The sequence below is a fragment of the Semicossyphus pulcher genome, unplaced genomic scaffold, assembly GCF_022749685.1.
Source record: "Semicossyphus pulcher isolate SPU_LCO1_2020_fin unplaced genomic scaffold, fSemPul1.0.p SCAF_13, whole genome shotgun sequence".
Taxonomy (NCBI): Eukaryota; Metazoa; Chordata; class Actinopteri; order Labriformes; family Labridae; genus Semicossyphus; species Semicossyphus pulcher.
In genome coordinates, this window is record NW_027211637.1 from 8,896,928 (window position 1) to 8,924,294 (window position 27,367).

At 41.3% G+C, this 27,367-nt stretch overlaps 1 protein-coding gene across 1 annotated transcript in view; it reads right to left on the bottom strand.

Moving 5' to 3' along the window:
- The window catches only part of mgll (monoglyceride lipase), a 47,565-nt gene extending 23,119 nt beyond the window's left edge, over positions 1 to 24,446 (bottom strand). Inside the window, exons 1-3 of the mRNA XM_069659604.1 lie at positions 24,162 to 24,446; positions 22,132 to 22,267; positions 6,352 to 6,458 (exon numbers count right to left, since the gene is read on the bottom strand). Of these exons, the coding sequence (XP_069515705.1) occupies positions 6,352 to 6,458; positions 22,132 to 22,259 (235 nt within the window). The 5' untranslated portion in view covers positions 22,260 to 22,267; positions 24,162 to 24,446. The remainder of the gene's footprint in view (positions 1 to 6,351; positions 6,459 to 22,131; positions 22,268 to 24,161) is intronic.
- Between the last annotated feature and the right edge of the window lie 2,921 nt (positions 24,447 to 27,367).

A 27,367-nucleotide genomic window follows, 5' to 3' on the forward strand; every position in this document is an offset into this window, starting at 1 on the left:
GTTGCCATGGCGACCGTTGAACCAATAACACCGCTGAGCTCCTAAACATTCACAACATGTGCAGCTCACACCTTCCCGCTATCGCTCTGTAATCGAAAGTGACTGCCTGTGTATCCATAAATACAGTAGATTAGAGAACGTCTTCAGGTTATACGTTGTTCTCCTCGTCCACTCTGAAGCCACCACAACAGCATGAGAGTCAATGGAAATCGATCAATAACAGCAGCAGTGTGTGGTGAAGCACTGCGCACTTCTGGTTTAATGCGCACTCCATCCCCTCCCACGTCAGATCAATGACCTCGCACTGAATCCACATCTATTGTTATTACACTCGATCTAACACACACACACATGCTCAGTGATCACACATGAGCATACTTCGACATCCACACAAACACTGCAGAGCACAGATCCACCGCTGTGTGACTGGAAGAGACGCGACAGATGATAAGCTGCTGTGATTTGAATACTGCTTTCTGATTTTCTTCGTTATGAGTTAATTGGATTTCGGAGATAATGAGAACACAAAGGCAGCAGGAAGAAGAATCAATGTTACATTATAAATGTAATTTTAAAAAGCCAGCTGACTCATCGTACCCGCTGAATGAATAAGATCAATGGTGAATGGTGATTGCAGGAGGGCAGATACATGAGGAAAAGAGGCAACATTGATCCGGAGCTGCATCATGCTGTCTCATAAGAACCATTAAGGTGTGACCATGGGATAAAAGTCTGATGTGGATTATCAGGCATCTGTCATGAATTATTCTTGTTCAGTTATGAAATATTGGGTTGTTTAGTCATCGTTTCCTGTTTTACTTTGTCACTTTGCCTCTCGTGATGTTCCACTTCCTGCCTTTGTGTATTTTCGTGCTTGCTTGATTATGTGCCCCGCCCTTAATGTTTTCACCTGCTCCTTGATTGTCTCACCTGTGCCTGATTAGCCTCACCTCCCCACTGTATTTAATCATGGCCCCAATCCCAATCTCCACAATCACGGACTCTGCTGAGCGCTCCCATTAAGCGTGCGAATGCTTCGTGCTGTCCCACTATCAAATCACCAAGTGTGTGAGGGCTCGGATGCTGACTTTTCAACACCCGATTACAGACTTTCCGTGAGTCTGCATATCTGCAGACTTTCCTTTGGGACTTACCCAGAGTTCATAGCAAACTTGGTGACGTATACAAACGTCATTGTCCAGCCCCCCCACTAAATATAAACAAATGTTCATACATTGAAGTAGTATTCAATAAAGTTTGAACAAAAAAAACTACATGTAAATATTGCCAGCATGGACGGTGACTTGTTCCCATGGCAACACGTGATGCCATGATAGTGTGTCCCATTCCTGATATTTATGCAGCCCTCTAGGACTCACGCACTGCAGGCCTGACGTCATTAAAGTCTGTGAGTGTTCAGTGCTGAGGCTTAGGGTGCAGATTGGGATTGGGCCTTTCTCTTCCCCTTCCTCTCTTTCTCTGTGCCAGCTCCTGTTTTGTCAACTCTTTTTGTCAAACCTTTCTACCCTCGCTACCTGTCTGGATCTTCCTCATGGTTCCTTCATTGTATTTTCACCTGTTTAGTTAAACCTTTCTGATCTTCACTTTTTGTTGAAGTAAATCTGCATTGTCTACAGCTGCATCCTCTCCCTTGTTGTTAATACTGCGAACGTGACTGGCCTAAAGTGATATCTTCAGAAATTAAAACTACATTATTATTTTGGTTTTTTTTATTAACAACTCATTGAATCTTTGAATGCTGCTTGCGAAAGAGTTCTCAAATTTGAGAGGCATTTGAGAGACTTTGATGACACTTTTGATACCAGTTGATACCATTGACTACCAGTTTCAGTATCAAACAAAAGATCTGCAGCCACACTTCAACGCAAGAACGGTGATGCTGAAATGCTTCTGCGAGTACGTGTTGCATAGATGATTGCTGTTTAATGGTGTATGCAAATAATCTCTGTAGCCTTTTCGCTGACATTTTATTGTCTGAAACAAACAAACAATGACCTCTTGAAACGACCTCAATCTGATCATAGTTGTAGGGAAAACAATCTTTTCATGCACTGATGAATTCAGCAACTTTGTGAGCACTGATCTAATTAAATGTCAGCGTTCCATTATTTTCCTATAATGAGAAAACAAACAACATTAGGCTGTTCCTGTCTACTGCTCTGTTATCTCTGCCGCTCACAATAAAATCCATTACACCACGGCCTGATAATAAAATGTCAGGGCTGGTGCAGTATGTGTATATTTTTCACACATTAATTGATCTGCATATATTTCTGCTCCCATATTCTATAACATTTAACTTGAAGTTTTGTAATCTGAAACTCTGAGTTTGTTAACCAGGCGGGCACCAGGACAACTTTAGAGTTTTCTCTGGTAAATAGATGCAGCTGGTGCCAGATGGAAGAAACCTCCAGTCTGTGCAGGCTGTGACTGAAAAGACCTTTAATTAGAAAGCAATACATTAAAGAGACAGAAGAAGAGTGTGACAGAGGGAGAATACGCAGAATAAGATGATAGCTGCTGTATCAGAAGCTGCCTGGAAAGTGATGGATCAAAAACTGCTGTCTTCGGGGACTCGTTCCAGCTCAGTGTGACATTTTGCTGCCAGTCACTGAACAAACAGCTCCTGTGTGAGCTGCCTCAGTCATCCCCCATCATCCACTGTCCTTTTTATTATCTCTGCCAGCTCTGAGATATACCTCAGTAAATATTTCCACACTTACAGCTGAGACTTCTTTGTCTCTCCTGTTTGTCACTGGAAGAGTTTACTGAACACACAAGCTTGTATTTTACTGCCTGAATCTGCCTCAGTAAACACAGTTAAAACATTCCTGCTGTGTCCAAGTGTCCTGACCAGCCTCTGAGATAAGCTCAGCTGAGCAGAAGACCTGCCTTGCCTAAGAGCACCAGGGATGAGAAATGTATTGGTACAAAGAATGCAATTATTAATTATAGTAATTTAAAAATATAACGTGTTAAACCTGACAGACTGGAAAAGTACAATTTCGAAGCATCTACAGGTGACCACGTTGAGGTGGACTTCAACATGTACCATGTTAACCACCTTATGTTAAGATGTTACATGCTAACAATTGCTAATTAGCTGTACAAAGTACAGCTGAGGCTGAATTGATTGAAAAACATTGATCATTAAGGTAGTTTGGTTAATGTTGAGGAATGTAAATTCTGAGTGAATCCAGAGTTATAACAACTCACACTGAGGGGAACATGAGTGTCTGTGCCAACCGAAGCTGTATGGATATTTCACTCAAAACAGAAAAATGGTGATTTAAAGTGTGAGGAAAGTAAGTCCAAAGTCAGTTATCTGTAAAATTCAGGGCAAACCATTAAATATTTGGGAGAAATGACTAACTGACCTCCATAAACTTATTGTGGCAAAATGTGACCAAAATGATGTTATTCCCTTTTTTAGTGATTCATGTATTTTAAAAAATGGCATTTAAGACTAAAAGCAATATTCTCGAAGATTTTCATGTAAATAAATGTCTGTTAAGTCACTATCTATCGCCGAATGAGGTAACACAATGATGATTGAGCCTATGGCCCACTGATGAAAGCCTTTGCATATGCAGTATTATGGACTGGGTGTCTGTGGCGACTTTCGCGGAAAAAATCACACACTGCCAGAGAGGGTAGGCGGAGCTAAGCAGCTGCTTTTACGGTCTCTGCAAAGTGTTGCGAGTAAACTGTAATCTACAATGGCTGAACAAACAAAGAAAAGATTGATGACTACAGAGACAACTTCAAAAACAAGTGAAAATCCAAAGAAAAATAAACAAATTCGACGCTCAGATGAAGGCAAACAGTCTGAAAAGGAAAGCGACCATCAGCGAGGAAAATCAAGAGTTACAACCAGAGCCAACCGTGGACGTCACACATGCAACACTGTCTGGATATCTGGGAAGTGTGCTCCCACAGTTACAGTTTGTCGCCATAGGTGCCGCCAAAGATAACAAAACATGACATCTTCGAGATTATAACTTATAACTCTGATTGTCCTTTAATGCACCAGTGAGCACTGTTTTCTTACAGCCCTACTCACAATGCAGTAGAACAATAAGGTGTTAGACTACAGGTTCACTGTGATCATCTGTCAACTTCCTATTATAATGTTATCTCTAGTTGCCCACTACATTTCTGCTGCTGCAACTTCAGCCCTACAAGGAAGACAGGTCTTTCTGTGACTCGCCTCTTGCGAGCTTTGTCCTGATTAGTTCCGAATTGTGTGTGAGCCTTTAAAGTCCACTAACAGAAAGTCTAATAGCTAACTATTAAAGTATATGTGAGATGTTGAACCATTGCCAGATTATTCACTCTTCCAATGAATCTTAGTGACTGGTGTGTCTGGTTGTCCCAGTGCTGAGTGATCAGCACGACAGTTTCACCGAAACCTGAACAGAGTCTTCAAAGTTTCATTCACACTTCACACCAACATTGTGAAGTTTTCCTTGACAGTTCATTAAAAGCAGTCCACCTACACACACACACACACACACACACACACACACACACACACACACACAGTGGCAGTACTACAGACCAACAGAGAAGTGAGCCCTGGGCCTAATTAATTTCCCTACACAGTCTTTGTTCACTCAGCAATTATCAGGGCTTATCAGTCAGAGAGGAGGACTGTGGGGATTCTTTGAAGCTATAAAGGAGCAACAGTTTCTTCCCAGCTAGAAATGTTTTGTTCTAAGAACGTTCTGAGAATGTTTTTGCAGTGTTTTGGTAATGTTTTGAGCGGGAAGTTTTTATTGGGTTCCCAGAATGTTCCCTTTAATAGTAGGAGAAGGTTCTGATAGTTCAGGCCGTACTAACATCCTGAAAAGATCCTCAGAATGTTGCAGTAAGCATGTTTGTATTTATGTAATGTTGAGCAAATGTTTATAAAAGGCGTTCTGACATCCCACGCCTCAATAACATCCTGAAAATATCTTCACAATGTTGCAGTTAAAACGTTTTGTCTTAAGGCCAGTTCAGATCAGTGATTCGCAACGAGACTGGATGCAACTGCCAAAAGAATCCCTTGACATCAAATCGCAAACGTTCTAAAACTGAGCCGATCACATCAAAGCAACGCAACGCAACACACACAGACACAACTGACCGTCTCCATAGCAACAACACACTGACATACCCCACTACTGCTGCGTTAATATTTTAATTTTAGTAGTAGGCCGGTTACATGAATTAACTAGCTGGATTTCTGTTATCGTTATAAAAAGAAATGGATGACAGTGACAGTGAAATGCCGACGATGTTAGCTGTAACACTGATTAATAAACGTCGGAGACAGAGAGTTTGGAACGAGAGGATCTGGAGCCGTCTTTGGCTACTGCAGCGCCAGAGACAGGGTGCCTACGCCAATTTATGCTGTTTCCTGATTAACTGATACTAAGAGAAATAGCTACATCGTTCAGTTCTAAAACTGCATTTGGAGATTTGACAAGTCAAATCTTTTGCAACTATAAGCAACAGCTTCAGACGCTCTGCACCTAACCACACCGCTGCAATTTTCTCTGCAACATTCTTAAACAGTTTTGTTGCGTTCCGAATCATTTATCTGAACTGGGCTTAATGTTAGCCAATGTTATGGGAACATTCCCTGCTAGCTGGGATACTAATGCAGGTTAAGTTACCAATGGGAATGTCTCACACCCTCCTTGATGACAGTCCTGTGTTTGATTGACCTGTCAATAGCCTCAGACTGCCACCCCAAGCTGACTTTGGTTCTCTACAAAGTACATTACCCAACATACAGCTTATCCTGTTCAGGGTCGTAGGGGGGCTGGAGCTGATCCCAGCTGTCTTTGAGTGAGAGGCAGGGTACAGCCTTTACTGATCGCCAGTCAATCACAGGGCCGACACATAGAAACAAACAACCATGCCACCATTGGGTCACTAAGTAACCTAACGAGCATGTCTTTGGACTGTTGGAGGAAGCCGGATTACCTGGAGGGAACCCACGAATGCACGGAGAGAACATGCAAACTCCACACACAAAGGCCCCTGCTGACCTGAAGATTCAAACCAGGAACTTGTTGCTGTAAGGCAACCACCGTGCCACCCCACCTGACTTCAATGCCACTAAAAATGATAAGCTAACGGTATTATTATCTAGGAAGTGGTTAAATGCATGCAACATGCACTGACCAATCTGCTGTATTTAAAAACATGGTGATGAGAAAATCAGGTAACAAGCTCTTCTCGTTGTTAATCATGATGAACAAAAGGCAAACCTGAGTACAGGTGTTAACGTCTGCATGCGTTCATGTAATTTGATGTCTGTGTGTGTTTGACACTCACCGTGGTCGTGTCCAAAGACCAGCAGGGACAGGTCCTTTAATCTCTGTGCAATCTCATCATACGGCCCAATATGCTCCCCAGCTCCATGGGCAATAAACACCAGAGCCCTGGGGAGAAGAGAGGAGAGAGAAAAGTCTATTCAAATGTTCACAAACTCAGACCTCACTTGAACTCTTCTTCTAATCTCTCGCACACAGAGACAAACAAACAGCAAATGTTTGCATTTTTCTCCATGGGAGCGGCATCCTTCCTTGGTGTAATCAGTTTTGCTTGAGGTAAATCTTGAAGATTTCTCTCCCTCAGTACACGACTGAACTGATAGAGACTCAGAAAAGAAGGAGGGTGGGATGAGGACAAGCTCATAGCAGCGGACAGTATATCCGAAGAAATCCTCAATGACAACTCGGTGGGATTCTTTTGGGTGTACATTTCTTTACAGTAAAGTGTGTATACATATCTGTTCATCATTGTTCTGACCCACGTGGGCGTGTTCATGCATGTGAGACAAAGATTAAGGAGCAGTATGGTGGAAACAAATATGAGAATGTTTTCTGAGATAACAGCTATCATCCATCTGCCCGTCTGGTTGCCTCAATAAACCTGCTCAAACCAGACACTGAGGGATCCAGTGAAACAAAATGTGACCCATAAATACAGACCAATACTATGGAAACTATGGTTTAGTTCTCTGAGAGTCTCCACTAACACATATAGTAAAACATACAGTAAAATGGGGACAGTATGCAAATATTTCTTCAGAACAGCATTCTCAGTGGCTCAGTTTCCCTCCAAGTGCTCTTTAAAAAGTCATTTCTGATGTATTCTTTCAAAAAAGGCTGCATGAAAATAAATCCCTCAGAATATTACAGGATATCTTGGAGTTTCCTGCTACTTTGAGGGAGAACATCTTCTGTTAAAGATGAAAACGACAGTATATTACACTATAGAATTTCATTTCTCAAATAAATGACATGGTGCGAGACTCATTTTCATTTTTGGGGGATACAGAGAAGCCGTGTCTTTGCAGCAGCAGGGCAAGTTTTGTTGTTGTTCCAACCCTACATATTGTTGCTGTGATATTATAATTTTTGACAGATGTTCAAGTTAGAATTGAATTTGCAGTCACCCGAAAACTCTACTGATCTGATATACCGTATGATGTCAAAGCAAAACTGGTTTTCAGAGGTCTCTGGAGTGGTGTGTGGCATTATTATACAGACATCTTTAATCAATATTTGCGATAAGTGGCCGACAATATTTGACAAATAACAACATAAATGGGGGAAGCTGCAAGTGATAATAAGCCTACAAAGAATTATCAACTAAACCTGCAGCTCCAACTAGCTTCACATTCAATTTCAGCTCTTTGTTCAGCTGTCCAGCTCGTTTTTCCACTGTCAACCCTCCCACAGCAGCACTTTCGTTAGGCATGCCTGTATGGTGGTCGGAAACTAGCTGGTGATCGTAGCGAGACAATGTTTAGCTTAAGAGAGAGAGTTGCTACAGAGCTAAAAGAGTGAGGATATTGGCTTTTCATTGACTGTTCATCAGGGTGCCAGACACACCACTCCAAATGGATGCTAATGTTGCTCTTTAACCACTGGATGTGTAAATAAGCAACACGCTAGCAATAATGACTTGAAGGGCAAAACAGTTATATGTCAGGTTTTGTGGTCACAAGTTGTTTCAACTGCCTGTAAGTGGCCAAAGAAATCAGTCATTGCAGCTCGAACACCATATCATTTTTTTATATTTGGAATGTGACTATTTTGGTGACTACCAGGCTATAAAAAGAGGTACATTCAAATTATTTTTCTTATTTTATTTTATTTTAAAGGGACTGTGTACACTATTAAACATGAATGTTACCATTCCATGCATTGAGTTAGCTTAAAGCTCATTTTCATTTGCATTCCCTTGGCAGGCCAGTGCAGTACAAGTTATAATCCAGAGGAGAAGGAAACAATGCATGCAAAAGCTAATATCTGTTCATTTAATATGCATGACAATTAAGGCTCAATCCTTGTGTTGTGCTGAAAGCTGTGCAAGTATTAATGAGCAGAGAAGAATGGTGTCATTAAACGCATTGCAATAAGCAATTAGTCGAATATACCCTCTGGCTAAAGTTAAAGAAATAAATGTCCAAATTATGCTCTTTTCACAAAATAGGCTCATTATTAAAGCTAACAGGATAATTCCTTTGTGAATTTAACCTATTAAATGGGTTTCAGTCAGGGCAGATATTTGATGACAGAGAGAAGAGAGGTCAGAAGTGCTGTGTATTCTTCAAAATGGGGATTTAACTTCCTGTTTATTAGAGGAAAAGATGCCACAGTGCTAAAAGAGAAGGTTTATTATGGTTCGACTTCTTCCATCAGTGCATATTAAGCAGCGGAGCAGCAATGAAACGCTCCAGTGTTCTTTCTCTGAGCAGCAGCAGAGCTCTGTGAGAGCTTCAATCAGGAGCAGCACACAATTAGCCCAAATGTATTCAGCGACAGAGGAAAAGGGGAATGAAGTGAAACAGGGAGAAAGTGAGAGAGCGGGGAGGCAGAGTAGAAGAGGAGCTGTTCATCAAGCTTCATTAGCAAATCGCTCTGATTTCACTCGCTGCTCTTTCCCTCCTTTATAAAGCCATCGCCTCGGGCTAAGACTTCCTCTGCACTTGTTGGCTCAGAATGAGTGTGTGCATACATGTATGTGTGTGTGTGTGAATGAATGTCTTTGTATAGGCACAATGTTCTGTAACACACATGCCGAGGGGCAGCAGGGGATTAATGGGGCTAATGTGGGTTCATTGTAAAGATGGCTGTACAGTGAACGTCACACTGTACACTTTGCTGACAACCAGAGATGTAATGTGACATTTGTCGTCTTTCTTTCTCTAAGGTTCTCTCCATCTGTCATTCTCTAAATACCTCTACAGCCTGCCTGATAATCCTCCTGTATTCTTCTTTTCCACTTTTTTCTCCATCTTTGCTTCCTTTTATGGTTTTAAGTCACCAGGAAAAAAAAACAGGTGAAACCTCCAGTGACAGCTAACAGGAGACATAAACAGATTTGTCGACGGTATGAGGGATTCGGTTTGAACTTTAATCTTAAGAGATGTCTGCATTCTTTCAGCTGCAAGGCCTGCAGACAAGTGACAATATTCAGGCATCATCAGTGTGTCTGCTCAGCGTGCAAAGGCAGGGCACCTTTTCCACTTAGCTAAAAGAAGTCTGGTGAAGCTCAAGAGCCGTTTGCTTGAAACAAGTGTTACTACAAAAGGCTGTGACATTATATTACTTTACTTTGACATCGACCTCCTTTCCCCTGTAACTGAAGACAAAAGACAGCCCTGTAAAAAGAATAATTAACATGGCAGCTTTGAAAATGTCAAGTCTTTTAAATATTCCACTAAAATTAGTCCCTGGATGCATTTTAAGGTTAAATTCCATTGAAGAATTCTGCTTTACTACACTGAAATCCTTTGAAATTACTTTCAAGAATTGCCCACAAGATTAAGACGTTTTAAAATGTTGTAAGTAACATAATCTACATCACTCCACACTGGCATGACTGCTCTGGCTTTTAGCTGCTGGATTTTGTGGATTTGAAGTGGATGGATTAAAATCTTGTAAGGCAAATATTCTGGGCCTTTTTAACAGAAGTGACATATCGAAACACATCCTAAATTATGCTTAAAGTTCCTCGCAAAGAGTTGTACTTAAAAACTGTTTGCAAAGCTGTTGAGACCAACTTATACTGAGAGAACTCTTAAAGGGGACATATCTTTTAAATGGATATTTTCATTTCGGGGGTGTTTATTGTTCACAGTGAAAACTGCAAAATTCCGTGTTTTCCAGACTTACATGTTTAAAAAGATCGCCTCTGAAATACGCTAAACAGCTGCAGGTTTCTACGTAGAACCTTGCTTTCGCTGAAACCGACCGAAACCGGCTGCCATCTTGCACGAGCTTGTAGTCAAGTCGTCAAGATTTCAACTTACCATTCCGATACCTCCTGGCGATTCTGGCTCGTACATATAAGGCCGAAAAAACGATTCTAGAGCAGCCATGTTTTCTATAACTTTGGAATGACAGTGCAGTGTGGCCGCTCCACCACGTGGGATCACACACGTGGTGGAGGGGCCACGCGGTCACTCCAAATACTGTCAGCCAATCGGGTGGGTCTAACCTTTGAATGGTTCGTTTCAGGAGGAAGGAGAGGCTCCGATAATTACATTAAAATACACTACCAGTCAAAAGTTTGGACACATTTTCTCACACAAGTGAATAGGAATTTGTGTCCAAACTTTTGACTGGTAGTGTATGTATACAATTTTTAAAACAAAACAAACTTTACCAACGTGATTAAAAAAAACTTTCGAATAATAGAAAATTGATTGCAAAGCTAAAATATGTCCCCTTAAGAGAGAGGAGCCATGATGACCCTGATATACTCATGTTCTTTTTATTTCTTTATTAATATACTTTAATCATTCATTCATTATTACTTGGAAGAGCGGAGGTGCCACATCAGAGGCCAAAAACTCAGTTTTATTTATTTCATTTTCTGATCAATGTTCACTAAATGAGCTGTGAAATAAATGTGGATCTGTAGATTCTCACAGACAGCTGAGATATTTTAAGTTCATCAGCTGCTCCAACTACATTTTTCCATCGTCCAAGCAGGGCAGAGTCGTTCAAACTGTCATCTCCAGTGATGGATTGCTTCAATAAGTTGGTGAGCTCAGTGGATTCCTATTGACTCATGCCTCCAAAAATATGCTTCAGTGTTTTGCACGGATGCAAATTACTTGCATGACTGATTGTGAGCAGATTTTTGCATTTCAGGCCGATGCAAATTTCAGTTAAAGGCAAAGTAGTGTTTACCACTTACATGTATAAGGTGCAGGTTTTTTCATACTGTATAGCAACAAAACATTTTAATTATTGATAAATCTTTACATTTCTTCCTTTTAAAAAAGTTATAGATATAGATACAATTTGTAGCAGTAAATAAATGCTCATCACACGTCCCCATTATGAACGAGAGGTCTTTAAATTGTCGGTGTTATGCAAGTGTAGCTCAGCATAAGTTCAAGCAGGACGACTGTTTCATACTCACTCATTGATTTATTCATAGCCATCATTCATTCATGTCACGGTCTCTTTCTCCCCCCCTCTGTCCTGCCTGTCTGGTGATCAGCTGATTATGGGCATTTACTATTTTAAGTACCAAACCAACCAGATTTTGCCTCGACCTCTATCGACCAATCATTCAGCTGCTGTCAAATCTTCTGTTCTCTCTCCGGTGTCAGTTTGATCATTGTGACCCTCCTCCACCCCAGTCACCTCCAATCCATCTCATCAGTGTCCAATTCCAGCTCCTCAGCTCATCCTGCATCTTTTCTTCACCACCACCACCACCAGTGTTTTGCCTCCATCAGGAGGTATCCTGTCCTGCTCTGGGCCTCACTACCCCTTCGAGTACATGATGACAACTCAATTGGCTCTGCAAAGACATTGCACATTTCAAAGAATATTTGCATATTTGACTCAAATAATTAAGACTGCAAAATGACTGTTAAGCCTTGAAGGTGATATAAGCTGAACATTAAGGCTGAATTTTTTCCTGTGTATCGTCACCACCTGCATTAATATTGTCCCGTCAGAGATGTATTGATCATTACTTTTAAGACTTTAATCTTCTAGTAACAAGAAAAGAGGCTTTTCATTTCTCCGTCTCATTATCTCTCCTCACCCTCTCACTGTCGTTCTCTGTCATCTCTTATGGGAACCTGAGACCAGCTCGTCTCCCACACCACTTTGAGTTGCTGAAACAACATGGCTTATAACCAGCCTTATTAAAACACTGTGAGAGAGCCAAAGAGAGTTTTGTCCTCCCTCTGGCTCAACTCAGAGCTACTCCAAACAACCACAGGCCCAAAACAAAGCCTGGACCCTAATCCCCTTCAGTGCAATGACTGGCTTCTCCAAGATTATACAGGAGCTCACAGACCTTCTGACTGTGTTCGGACGCCACATTCTGCACCTACAACGGAGAATTTAACACGACAAGTAAAAATCTGAGGCATGTTAGGCATGTGGCTGATGTTCACGGATGTTCACACAAGAAGGAACAACAGAAATTCTTCCAGGGTTTCCGCTACGGCTCTGTTACAAAGACGTTTGCCATTAGTATGTATCATGCTACATAGCTCGTTAGGTCTTTTTTGATAAGAAGAAAGAACTAGTTTTCACCACAGTTGCACTCACTGGTGAGATATCAAAACCAACCTCCTGTAAAGCTGTGAACTTCCTTCCGCCAAATTCCTGCAAAGCCTGATAATTGTCCTGTATTTAAAGCGCCTGTGAGGAATTTATAGCTGGTTATAAAAAGGACTGAATTAATACTTGTGTCTCTGTATGAGCTACATAAGCAGACAAGACCATCACAGAGAACATTGACGATTTCTCAGATCATACATTTTGATGGCTGTAACCTCTGCCACCGGGTCGGTGTCAAGACGAGAGAGAGAAAGAGATAAGATATGCCGCTTTGTCCACAGGGGTCGCAAAGATCAGCGCAAACGAAAGGTTCCTCACAGGAGCTTAAGTAACCGAATTATAAGTAAACCATGATGAGGAGGATGACAACTTGATTGACAAATAATTGTGCGGCTGTGGCTCAGTGGTAGTCGGCCGTCTTTCAATCGGAAGGTTGGGGGTTTGATCCCTGACCACTACAGTCACATGTCGAAGTGTCTTTGGGAGAGACACTGAGAGACAAATTGCTCCCAAAGGCATAGCCATCGGTGTGTGAGTGATCCTGATTGGAGATTGGCACTTAGGTCTTTGCCATCAGTGTGTGAATGTGTGTATGAAAGGGTGAATGTGAAGTGTAGTGTAAAAGCGCTTTGAGTGGTCAGAAGACAAGAAAAGTGCTTTATAAGTGCATTCCATTCACCATTTATCTTCTGCACTGAACACTCTGCCTTTTCATATCTGCCTTCAGTACGGAAATGTATCTTTATCTCTTACGTTGTTTTATGCGTGATATTATCTATAATATATTATATTTCCTATTCTATTGCATTATTATCATATTATACCATTTTATAACTATATATGTAAATATTATTATTATTATAATGAGTTAACACTTAACATTAACATGTTTCTAGCGCCTTATCTATCTTAAATAATATTGCACACATACCTACATCCAAACAGGTTTTGAAGTAGTTATATTAATACTCCTGTATTCTATCCTCAGTCACTTTGAGAATCTGTCTGCACCCTGCTGCTCTTCTTTTAGCTTCTCATTTAGTATTAATGTCCCTGTTTTTTCACTGTAATGTTTAATGTCTTGTAATGTTTGCTGTTATTACAATGCAATTTCCCCTCTGGGATTAATAAAGCACTAACTCACTGAGTGACTGACTGACTGACTGAGTTCCAAATTTCTCTCTCTCACTCACTTCACACGAGGCAGAACGACCGAACAATGGCATGTAAATCTGATTAATGGACTTGGACTGCTGAGAAATTAATGGTGTGTGCGTGTGTGTGTGTCTGTCATATTACTCTAAAAATTCAAAGAACGTTTGAAGGATGTTAATCATTTCAAATAAAGTTATTGTAACGTTAAAACTTAAACTAAGACGTTTTAACTGCAACATTCTGAAGATATTTTCAGGATGTTATTGAGGCCTGGGATGTCAGAACACCTTTTATAAAACATTTGCTCAATGTTACATAAAAACAAAGGTAGAGCATGCTCACTGCAACATTCTGAGGATCTTTTCAGGATGTTAGTACGGCCTGAACTATTGGAACGTGATTTATAAAACGTTCCTGAAATGTAATTTTACATTCTCACTGCAACTTTCTGAAAATGTTTTCAAGAGAACGTTTTCCTTCTATTAAAAGGAACATTCTGGGAACCAATTAAAAATCTCCTGCTGAAAACATTACCAGAACATACAAACAACTTGGATGGATGTGGGTGGGCAACCACATCAGAGCTCTACAGTAATAAAGTGATAAACATTAAAGGACAGGAGAAAAAGAGAGCCAAATATAGAAAGAGAGGATATGTGAGACTTAGAGAGAGAGAGGAAAAGATAAATCAGTAGCTTTTAAGACATAAAACTGATATAAAACCAGAGTGAAACAGCATGACCAACCTTTCAAATTTAAAGTAAATGGAGAGCATTGAAAATGGCAAACTTTTCTGTGAAATTTATAGTGGAGTTCCCTAGTGAGAACAAAATAAATCTACTCAAATTTTGACTATTGTGAACTTTGACCTGTGAATTCCAAACCCTGAGATGCCCCAGGCTTTGAAGCCAATGGAAAATGTGGGCGAACTGTGTAAGCTAACTACAACATCTGGGTCATGTGAGGCTTTTTTGGAGTTTTTTGCTGATACTCCTACATTGAAAAGTGAAAGAGAGGTCTTTAAATCAGCAGATATTTTTTTAAGTGAACACATACAATTATAGCGTTTGTTTAAACCATTTACTATATTGTAAATTCCTTTAGTTGTACAATTTCCCTAATAGCTGAATCCAGAATTATTTTACTACTCTTACTTTCACTACATCACAGCCTTGAGAGTTGTGCACTTGCTCTATGGGCCCCAAGATGCGGAAGCTATCGAAAGCTACCTTTTTTATGCCTTATTCTGCTTTAAGGGCCAGTTTGCCGATTTTCAGCCTCAGTCGTATCATGCTATTATGGGGAGCTAATGCCATTATGGTTGGAAAAAAATGCAATTTCGCTCTGTGCCTTTGGAGGATGCTATCCGTGTCTCCAATGGGCCCTGGAAAACGTCCTAGTTTATCACCGCAGCGGGCCGTTCCTTTCAGAGGGAGGGGCGCAATGCATGCTGGGTGTTGAAGGAATGTAGAATGGGCGAAACCACAAACTGTTTGTACAACTTTCTCCACAGCTATGGCGCCCATTTCAAATATTGCTTCTCTCAATAACAGAGAACACCAGCTTTGACTGACAGTGGCTATTTCCAGGGGCGAATTGCTCCTTTTAGCAGCGTTTACCAGAATAAACAGGAACTCGCCTCCTTCATGTATTTTTTGGGGATTCCCAACATTCATCATTAGCAAGCGAGCTTGACAGTGTTGACCTTTGAGGGAAAGAAGAGTTAGAAAATCCAAAAAGAGGAAGATATTGTGGCTGGTTAGCTTTAAAATACCATCCACATTTTGAACTTCCGCTCTTGGTCGACATAGTCCACCCAACTAACCGTGAGAAAATAATGCTCTCTTAGTGACCAGGGTAGCAAGCTGACACTGACAGTTAGCATGCAGTGCAAACGGGTGTTCTCCTCAATAAGTATTGTTTGAATGAAGCGATTTACAAACCCAAGAATAAAACACCAATGGGGAAAAATGGTACACAGAAAGGTGTAAATAAAATAGAAAGCAACTGTGAGCTATTGTGATTGACTAGCACTAGCATGACCCAGCTGGCTAGCATATTCATGCTGTCTTGTAAGCTAGGGTTTCAATTTTGTTAAAGAAAATGTTGATTCCCTGACACAGAACAATATGACAGGTGGGAAATGGGAAGCAAGAAATGTTGAAGTTACAGAGAATGTTCGAGTGCACTGCACAGAAATAAAACATAAAGAGAGGGGAAATTGCTGTTTGATAGAAAGAAACGCAGGCAGACAAACAGCAGGAGGCCACAGCAGGAGAGTTAACAACAGTGTTATGAAAAGGTGAACCAAATAGACACAATACATTAAAAATGTTCCACTGCACTGTAAAGGCTCCAGAAGCATTCTGTCAGTTCAACTTTCTTTTTAACAGAGAGCAGATCTCAACGCAGTGGAGCCCAAGGGCATTTCAGTTTTGGTGCAGAAAATGACATAACAACTCAAAATCTGTTTTTATTTCCAGCGATCATAACATGCTTGTTGTTTAAGGTTTAACAGGAAATACAAACAAGCTTACTGACACTGAAAACTCAGCATCCAATGCCAAACACACCTGAGGAGAACCCTTAACACTGTGCTCTGTTTAGACAAATCACAACATTAATGGCAAGCAGCTCTCAAGAAATTCTGTGATGTATTATCCTTTTATATGTTATGTTTTCATTTCCTTTTATTGAGTCACTCGCCCTTCCCTCTTGCTTTACTTCCTGCCTTTGTGTGTTTTCCCGCTCGTTCGATCGTGTGCCCTTCCCTTATTGTTTTACCTGTGACTCATTGTCTCACCTGTGCCTGATAACCCTCACCTTCCCAATGTACTTTGTCTTCCTCTTCCCCTGTTTCTTTGTTAGTTATTTTTTGTCAATCCGTCTAAATTCTCTGCTCTGCTCTTATTGTGGCTGTGTTCTTTTTGATTTGACCTGTTTTTTCACCGCAGTCACCTGTAAGACTTTTGTTCTGCCTATTGTTTGTGTCTGAAAAAATCTTAAGACTGCTATTGGTTCCTCTTCCTTTTTTTGAATAACCGAACGTGACACTTTCCCTCTTTTCCTTGAAAAATGTATTTTCATTTCATGTACCTTTTTGCCTTCATAATGATTGCATATTCCTCATCATGTTGCTCCCAGTATAGCCTTACACTCAATACATCTGCATCTTACTTATATTTATCATAATACAATCTGTCTCTTAACTTATATAATTATTAAGGCTGTTGCTGATAGATTTACTGACACAGGGTTTATAGCTAACTGTGACTAAATGAATAAAGTTGTTAAATCACCGTGAATATGAGCAGCAGTGGAAAGAAAATTGATTGTGAAATGCTGACTCTGTCTCCGTTTCACAGTAACTTACAGTCAATGATCACAGCTGGCAATGAAAAAGTGAATTTAATGGGAATACTAAAGGGCCCCCAGTAGTTACACAGTGCATTACTCTGCCATATTTTCCCCAAGGCGCACACGAAGAGAACCATTAAAGAGCTTTTTAAAAATCCTCGACTCCAGAGTAAAAGTGGCAGCGAGCAGCAGGGAAATTAAACATGTTTGCTGTAGAAACACAAACAGGGAAGGAAGCTCCATCTAGAATCCAGACAGCATCAGCAGAAACATCAATAACAGCACGACCTAGTTACACAAGCTGTGTGTGTGTGTTTGATGATCAGTTGTTCTTTGTGTAATAAAAAGGTGAGCAGTGCATGTATGGCTGGTCTCTGTGTGGGTTCAAAGCCCCAGTTGGACATCTATTGGAAGATCTGTCAATCATTGCTGATGCCCCTCCCCTCCTTGCTTCCACCTTTCACCTACTTCCTGGATCTAATGAAAACGCTTTTCAAAGGGGCATATGACCTTTGACCCCATCATGTCCTCACCCTGAAAAGTAACATTTAAATAAAGTTTTGGTATTTTGAACGTTTGTCCAATTCATACTGAACATATAGATGTTAGCACTTCAGCAAGTGACTGCAGGTGCTTTCCCTTTGCCGTTACCTGGAATTGTTTTTGCTCTAACATTTGTTGCTTGTTGCGCACACTGATGTACCTCAATCAGATGGCGGTTTTACATCTCTAAAAAAAAAACACAAAATGCAGGGGACTTTCCAAACCATTAAATGTGAGATTTAACATTAAACAGTTTGCTGAACTTCCCTTTTTTCATGCTGAGACAAAACCACCCTCCCTACCGTTAGCTGAGTCAATAATTGAAGACCTGGCATTAACAAACTGCTGCCTGTCATCCTTGTAGAATAACACATCTCAACTTGGTGTTGTTCTGCTGAATCATCTGCAACTTTTTGACAACTGAAAGATTGATAATAAACTGATAAATCTATGTGTTTTGCCTCCCATGCTGCTGTTGACGTCTTATCACTGCACCAGCTGCTACTGTGGCTGATAGGAAACTTCTCCTATCAGGAAAGTGATAATGTTCTCACTCTCTTCAGAATAATGTCCATAAACATTAAAAATATTCATCATTCCATAATGTACAGTATTTCAGAGGAGTAGAAATGATGAAATTTGGATCTAAAATGCATCCATAGTGTGTGCCAGAGTTTCTAATTTACACTTCCTTTTTATGCAAATATATCAATTATTATAAACTCCTGGCTCAGTCACATTCACACAGCCGAAGATTTCCTACATTTGTTTCTGACACAGTGTCACATTGTGATACATTACTAATCTGACCGCAGCAGTGAGCGGGTTGCTGTGAGTCAGGAGGCTGTATCTATCCAGACCAGACAACGCTTTTATTGTGAAACATCAGACTGCAGGGCAGTTTGTGTTAAAACAGGAGGCGTGTGTATCAGAGAATCTCTTTCACAGCAAAGTGTAAGAAGCACGATAGACAACAGCCTGGAGTGTCTCTGCGATTTCTTGCTCAGCAGTTTTACAGTACTTTCTGAGAACGCTGTGTGTGTAGCTTCGATTTTACATGAATATATTTAGGTGGCAGCATGCTCAGTAAATTCTGATTTCACGCAGAACTACCAACAAACACCCTGATAACTGCAAACGAAGACCAATAAATTAGTTTGGAGGATGCAGCGGTAAGAGTGTGATTTAGCTTTTGTCAGCTTGTAAAACCAATAAAGCGACCTCACACAGCGTTTAGGAGCCAGCTCAGCTAAAAGACTTTAATTAGTCTGGATTTCTCTTTAGAATCTCTTCTCTGAAACTCCAACAAGGCTTTTAAAGCTTTTCACAACTGTTTGTGTGTACAATTTCTGTGGTAGCTGAATTTCATGGCACAGAAATAGTCAATTTGGAGTAAGCTACACACGAAATATCTCAAACGTTGGTATCCGGATATGACGCTTGTGTTTCTCTCTGTCTGCACCATGCATGCATTTTTAGCATGGTCACTGGCTGGCCTCCAGTGAGAAAGCTCTTATATAAGCCATCCAAGTCCTTGGCTCTAAAACAGTTACAACGCTGAGAGATCTGCAGCTATTTAAAGCCGCCACTTATTCAGCTTTTTGCTTCCAAATAACATGATTTGCAGGAAGAAATAAAACACCAGTATGCTGATGAAATTGCATTTCTTATTTGGTTTACAGATTCTTTGGCAGAAGGAGCAGGAAGCATTTTTAGAGTTGGCTATTCATTTCTCAGACTTTCTCTTGAGAAGCTTGAAATATAACAGGCGGTTGGTGCATCAGTAGATGTTCTTGTTCATTGGGGTTGGTGGGCACAACTTATGGGAAAGAGCTTCTGTGTGACCACACTGAGGCCTCAGTGGCATTGTGGGCAATTATAAGGTCAAATGTTTGCCCTGCTGCCTGTGCAGAGTCACGTACGTCTTAGCTGCCAGAGCACATGCAGCAGAGAGGTTTAATCCAGCTATGAACACAGCATCCCAAAGTTTGCTACCCACATACAGACACCTACACACAGGTACACAATCACCTGCTTGCATAAGTCCAGACTAAATCAAGGATGCAACAGAATAAACACACGCTAAATACGGTTTATAGAGTGATTATACAGCACAGGCACAGGCATGGTGTCAGTTAATGAGTCACTGCTCTACTGAAGTGTGTGCGCCTCATGTCTAGCCTATATGTGTGCGTGCGTATGTGTGAGTTATGTGACAGTTATGTCTGGGCTCCAGATGTTTTGTGGGCCTCCTGAATCTGTTACATCTCCTTCCTTCTGTGCTCTCACACTGCATGCAGCTATGTGGTTTGTAAGTGTGACATCTGTGTTGCGTTTCATGCACCTACAGCAACATGTGTGGAGGCTGCAGAAGACTTGGATGGATTAGGGTGCATATATCAGCAGACTTTTGAAAATAGCACATTTTAAACTTGAAAGAGTTTTTTTTGTCACGAAATGGACATATAAATTATCTTGTTTTACATCTTTTTGTGGCTTAGAGATAAGCTTTCCAGACACTCCTTCACACACAAGAATGTGTTATGAGTCAGGATCTCAGGCCTTTTTGCAAATGATGCTGCTCATTAGGGTTGACTATGTAATTTAAGTCACCGATGAGGAACAACACACAAGGGTTTGTGGGTATGAAAATGAGTGAGTTTATAGTCAACAATGTTCCTGCGTGGAAAAAATGTGTTATATATAATGCGAGGAGGATGCTGCACAATTTGTGATCCTCTCAGTTTGTGTCCTTTTTGTTGTGGGCTGTTGGTATGAACTGTCTTTTCTGTATTTTCTTAAAGTGATGCTCACAGTCTATTCTGGATACACAAATGAACAGTCTAAACACCTTGGAACGTGACTGTGGCCCGAGGATCCGAACCATATTTTGAAGTAGACGGTATTGTCATCCACTGTACACGTTCTGTTTTAGTTTTACCTTGTTTACAAGTTGAACAAGTAACTGTTTCTGGGTCTATTTTTTAAAGGGGTCACGACCCAGTATGAGTGTCTGGTGCATCTGGTGTCAGCACAATGAGGAGATTAACATAATTATGTTTTTAACGAGCTTGGCTCACAGAAGAAGATTAAACCATCAAGAATTACTGAATACCACAGGCTGACTTTTTTGGATCATTTTGTGCTTTTAATTTGACTCATATGATGTTTTTGTGTTGCAAACAGTTGTGAAGTTAACTGATTATTTAAATAAAGGTTCAGACTTCCTTAACATGACCTAAAATATATTCAATGGGTGTGAATGGCATCTAATGTTGTAAGCATACATTTTTCTCAATCTAGATGATTCCAGTTTCAATCTCTTCGGCAGCACCTAATGGTGACAAACAAAATCCAGGGGAGGACACTTCCCAATTTTACCAGATGTCTATGGTTGGCTCCGGTTGTCACGGTTGCAACTCTTGATTTTCCTCACTGACGGCCGCTTTCCTTTTTAGAATGTTTGCCTTCATCTGAGTGTCGAATTTGTTTCTTTTTCTTTTCTCTTATTTTTGAAGTTGTATCTGTAGTCATCGATCTTTACTTTGTTTGTTCAGCCATAATAGATAACTGTTTGGAGACCAGAAAAGCAGCCACTTAGCTCCGCCTACCCTCTACCATTGGCAGACAAACTACTGCTGGGTGATGAAAACGCGAATCTTAAGTGGGCGCCACTTGAGATTTTTTCCGCTAAAGTCGCCACAGACACCCATTCCATAATAATACTATATACTGCAAATGCAAAGGCTTTCATCAGTGGGCCATAGACTCAATCCGCATTGTGTTACCTCATTTGGCTATAGATAGTGACTTATCACTAGTGATAGGGAGATTATCACTTAAAGTTACAGAGTTACAGCTCTAAAATGTCAGTCAACAATGAAGATGCCAGTGTTGCTCCTTTTGATGTTACAATATATGTGAGGATTAAAATACTGTAAATGTTTTAATGAACAAATGTTATGTGTTTTATTTTACTGTGACATGGAACATCATGAGTGCTGACTGTAGAGTTGTTGGACCAGTCACAGAGATGATATGACCTCTGGGTGGCTGTTCAACCTTAATTTCCAAACAGAGTAATGAAATGAGAAGAATGTGAAGAACCAGCCTACTAGTGGTGTTGGTTTGAAACTCTTGCACTGACGGGGGTTAGAGGCTGTTCACCCAGCTTTGCAGTGTTATTACAGATCAGCCCTGGACTGCACACACAGGCGTGTAAAGATTAACATGTTGGACCTTTAGAGAGAGTCCTCATGTGACACTAGGACTGAACACAACCATGTGAAAAGGATCAGTTTCCTCAACAACTCGGGGTAATGATTTAAAACACTAACAATTAACTCAAATATTTTGGCAGGTTATACACTTAATCTAACATAAGTAGCTTCTTGTAGCTAACCCACAGAGGGACGAGACATACATTTTTTCCGCTCCGCTGTGCACTCACCTTGGCGGGCTGTCGGGCTCCCAGTAGCGGCAGAACAGGTGCAGTCCGTCGGCGTTGACGATGTGCTGCAGGTCCGTGTAGGGGACTCCCTGCGGGCTCCGCCGCGGAGCAGCTCCCGGCTCGGGCATGGAGAGGTCTGCAACAGAGACACGGAGCAGTGATAACAACATGTCGCTGCCGTAGAAGAAGCAGCTAAAGCCGGCGACGAGCAGGCAGGTGGCGGCGGTCACGGTGTTCATTGTAGTTTATTTATAGGCTATTGGTGCGCGTTTTAGCCATGAATCGGATATTGGACGTTTTCTAGGTTATGTGCTGGATCTAATCCTGAGGAAGACACACGCACACACATGAAGCTTGCACACACTCAAACCCACACACACACACACACAAGCAATGTTGTCAAAGCGTCCGCAACGACCGGCGTTACGTCACGGGACCATATGCGCGCTCTCTCTCCCTCTCTCTCTCTCTCTCTGCCCCCACACTCTCCACATGGTCTCCCTCCCCCTTTCTCTCCAATAAAAATTATCTGTATTGTCATCACCATGAATATAAGTATGATTTATAGGGAATTACCAGAGATTATGAACATTTATGGGATTTAAAATAGTATGAAAAAACAACAAATGGTTTGCTCGTAACTGAGCTCGTAACTGAACTTCAACGTACACGCAGGATAGTACAGTGACTGTTTTTCGATAGGCCTACTCTAAAGAAAGAAAAATAAATCATAAAAACATATGAATAAAATAATGTAATTTTGTTCGTGGTAATATGGGAATAATAAAAAATAATCACTCAATTAAGCTCATACAGCTTTTTTATCTCTATGTTTATTTATACGTTTTTCTTTCTCAACCTTTCTGCAAACACAATATTTCTCTTTTCCCTTCAACACTGAAGCACATCCCCCTATCCTCCCTCCCTCCCTCCCTCTCTCCCTCTCCCTCTCCCTCTCTCCCCTGTATCTCTGGCATTACGCATGAGACTTCCCTGGCAGCAGGTCCAGCTGGATACGTACTGTATCTACGTGGTGTTAACGGCATGTGCATGCATTACAATAAAGAGTACAGTGTGTGTGCGCGCGCGCGTGCATGTGTGTGTGCTGAATGACACACCGCAGGAGGTAAATATAGCCCTGGTGTGAAGCTATTTCCTGAGGTGACCAGGTGTCGTCTTTCAGGTCTTTCAGGTTAAGTGTCCTGGCAGCCTCGGACTTCTATGCTTGACAGCTTAAAGCCAGTCAAAATTGGTCAATTAAATATTTGTAAACGCTTTAAACCATGCTCATTTCTTAAAACAGCTGATGTTTGTTTCATTTGGATATTTCTATCATTTATCATCGCGCTGGGGGCATCAAACTGCCGATAAACTGTATGGCTTTCGACCAATTTTAACCCTCAATAAAATGCTAAATTTCTGGTTTGCAGTTCAATTCTGTACGGAGACAAAAAGGTTTGTCATGTGACAGGATCTTAACAAAACAAATGAATAACAGTGAATCATGCATCACACATAGTCGTTATCACATAACTCACAGCATCTGTGAGAGGATCATTATATTCCTGTGTCATGTGTGCGCAAAACCTCCTATTTGTTTTCATCTTTGCTGCAGCCAAACGTTTCCACCTTCCCGCACATGGTTAAGACTCTACAGAACGATCATTATTGGCTATAGGAAATGCACACATCTGCGATGCAAGTGCCTCTTATGAAACTGATAGTATAGCCTTGTACAGAACCGAATCATCTGGTTTGGCTGCTGATATCGACGCCAGTGCCTGTGTTGGAATACGCGCAAAAGCATCAATATTGCCTCAGACCTGCGGCTTTCACATGAAAAACATGAATGGAAGAAGCCAGAGAAGATGCCTTGTGTTCGAATAGCCTATCACAGCAAAACTACAAGTTACATTGTTGTATCTTAAAGCTATATTAATATTTTTTTTACTGATGCTGGAGACGCATGCGTTAAATCCATACAGAGAAATATTACAAGATTATAAGAAAATCTAAAAGATGGAACCGACCTGTGCAGGAGCGTCTGCAGTGAAGTTTCAGCTTCTTCTCGGACTCTCCAATCCCACTCTCTCTCTCTCTCTCTCTCTCTCTCTCTCTCTCTCTCTCTCGGTCCCCTTCTCTCTCTCTCTCTCTCTATGTATCCAACGTATGTCTCTCTCTCTCACTCTCTCTCGCCGATGCTACCACCCTCCAAGAGAAGAATGCACTGAGCGACGTTTGGGGAGAAACTAAATAAGTATTCACACACACCCTCTCTCGCTCTGTCTCTCCCTCTCTAATACACACACAGGCTCTCTTTCTCTCTCACACACACTGACATAGGCTACACATCACACATTTTCCCCCAGAGGCGGAGATTCAGCTTCTCCTGTTTGTCCTCATTCACTGAAAAAAAACTCCTCATGGTTGAGTCCACATGGTTCACATTTTGTACATACCAGACCCACTGATATTTATTAATAGAATCACGAGTTGATCAGACTCTCTGTCCTTGTTCATTTAAAGCTGCCACCTGATGCAACCAAAGGACTGGATTGTAGGTCATTGTCTTCCAAAACAACCCGTATTTTCTGATCTTGTGCTACTGATACAGGTAGCATGTCCTCAGATGACATTGTTTAGAAAAAAAGGACTCTTACAACAGTTATTAATGTGACAGCTTCAGGATCTGCCACCTCTATTGATGTTTTGTTAGAATAAACTGTAAACCAAGCGGCAAGCTCAGGGACAGTGAAGTGAAGCCAAAGCACAAGTGCCATAAACTGCAGTTCCTCTAGTGGCCACTTGAGACTTCCCCTTAAAAGCCACTGGCCCTATGTTAAAAAGCCAAATTTTACAGCAGAAATAAACATGTTTACAGTTTGGAACATAAAATGGTCTGAACTCTATATCGTATTTTATTTCATGACAACTGCACAAAGAGTGGATTATTTTGTAACTCATCAGTATTAACTAAGCCTATATAGGGGGTATTATGCAGTTTCACATTTTAAGACATATATATCATTTTACAATGTTGCGTCCATACTAAACATGGGTTGAAGTTTTAAATCTGTAGGTAAAAGTAGGCTATGCTTCAGACAGTTTTTTCTACATGCTGCACTCTGTGACATCACAAAGAGAGAGCTGGCTAATCAGAAGAAAATGGGCTTGTAGGGGCGGGGTTTCTTAAAGGGACAGAGCTGACTGAAGCCCTTTTTACACTGCGGTTCTGCCTCAGTGGCGTAAAGGGTTTCTTAAAGGGACAGAGCTGACTGAAGCAGTTTGCAGCGGATCCACCTCAGCGCCGTAACGAAGCTCTGCTGTCATGCAGCCTTTGCCATTTTACAATTTTTCATAGCGTTCCAGCGATGCAGAAGCAAAACAAACAGCGGGTGCTACAAATACACACACACTATTTGCTATTCCATCCTGTCAGCTCTGCTGTTTACACGGACGCCATTTCGCCTCTGTTATGCCTTTGTTACTACCTCCGATACCGGCTCAGAGGTAGAGCGACTTCACCCCACCATTCCGCCTCTATGCGTTTTACATAGAAGACAGAATGTAACAGAGGCGTAATTATCCCGGCTTGAACTGGCAGTGTAAAAGGGGCTTGAGTCGTTTCAGGCAGAGGCTGAAGCACAGAGCACCAGTGTGACAAAAAGGAGGAGTTTTTTGTCATAGGTAAATTATGCTAAGACACTCCACAGGTAAGTTTGAAATTAGCATAATTTTAAGAATAATTAGGGGCGTGGTCACTTTGAGAGAGAGGTGGATACTGCTGGGAGTCTGCTCAGCGTCACCTCATTTCATGTCACTGAGCTGTTGCTGGAGCCCCTTTGGCTATTTTGTTTAATGCAAAAGTCAGTAAAATGCAGTAAAATAGCAGATGCCAGCTACAAAAGTTTTTCCCCTGCCAATCTGCAGGTGCTGGATGAGAAAATGTCCGAGAGCTGCAAAGGTTTGGTTGGCAAGGCACGTTTAACCTTAATGTATTCGAAAACAGTCAATGATAGAAACCTTTATCTGTATGACCTTTTGACTCACATTCTTAATTCAGTAGAATAATTTTTATGTTTGTATGTGGAGCATCTTCTTCAGGTTCTTCGGAAAGTAGTTTAGGACTCCTCCTTCTCCTCCACTTCCTCCTCCTCCTGTACGCAGATCTCGCTCTTCAGCTCATTCTTGAGTGGTGGCGTCTCTGTGTCAGGGGCCTGTCATGACCTCTTCCTCAACTCTTGTGGAGTATTGTTTTCAGCTCCTCGATCTCCCTTTGGAAAGACTTCTCCCTCTGAGAGGCTTCCTGAAGCAGTCGTTTGATGTCCTGCTCCTCTTTTTTGTAGGAGGGCATCCTGCTCAGCCCCCAGCCTCCGGATCTAATCCTCGAACTGTGACACCCTTTCAGAATAAGAGTGTTTTTCTGTCTCAAGTTGCTTCTGAAGGGTGTCATTTCTTTTTCTCTCTGCCTTGAGATCAGTTTCAAGCCTCTGCTGGATGTTCTGGCATGAAATGTTGAGGGCTTCCAGCTCACACCGGGTTTCCTTCTCCTTCTGTACCAACAACTCTTCCTGGCTCTTCTGATGAGCCAACTGTTCTTTCATATCTTCAAATTGCCTGGAGAGTTGGATCTGCTGTGTTTGCTCCTCAAAATACTTGGATCTTTCTTGGTGGAACAGATGGCTCAGTTGTTGGGGCCAGGCCCTCGCTCTGTGGAGCTCATTTGTTAAATTTTCAACCTGATCCCAGAGGGAATGGTTTTCTTTCACCTCTGAATTAAGGTTGACGGAGAGCTCTTTGCCTTTTTACTCTTTTCGAGTACTGATCGCCAGTCAAGCACTGGGCTGGCACAAAGGCTGTGTCCCAATTCAGGGGCTGCATCCTTCTAAGGACGTATTTCAAAGGGGATTGTGCCACAGCAGCGCATCGAAGGCTGTCCTATTTCGAAGGCTCCTTCAGATGCAGCTGACAAATGCGTCCTCCTTTTCCTGGGCCACGAAGGATCCATCGGGTGCATCCTTCATTGCCAAATGTATCCACGGATTCATTAATTCAAACTCTCTAGGGCAGAGGAAAACATTTTTAAATGTAAAAGTTTTTGGTTTCCACTCATAGAATAGCTAGCGATAGAAATGTTAAAAAACAAAAGGGGCCTTGAAACTTCAAATGATCTTTAAAATAGTAGGTTAAGTTACATGGCATGAGTTATGTTAGCTAGTTAGCCAGATAGCTACCT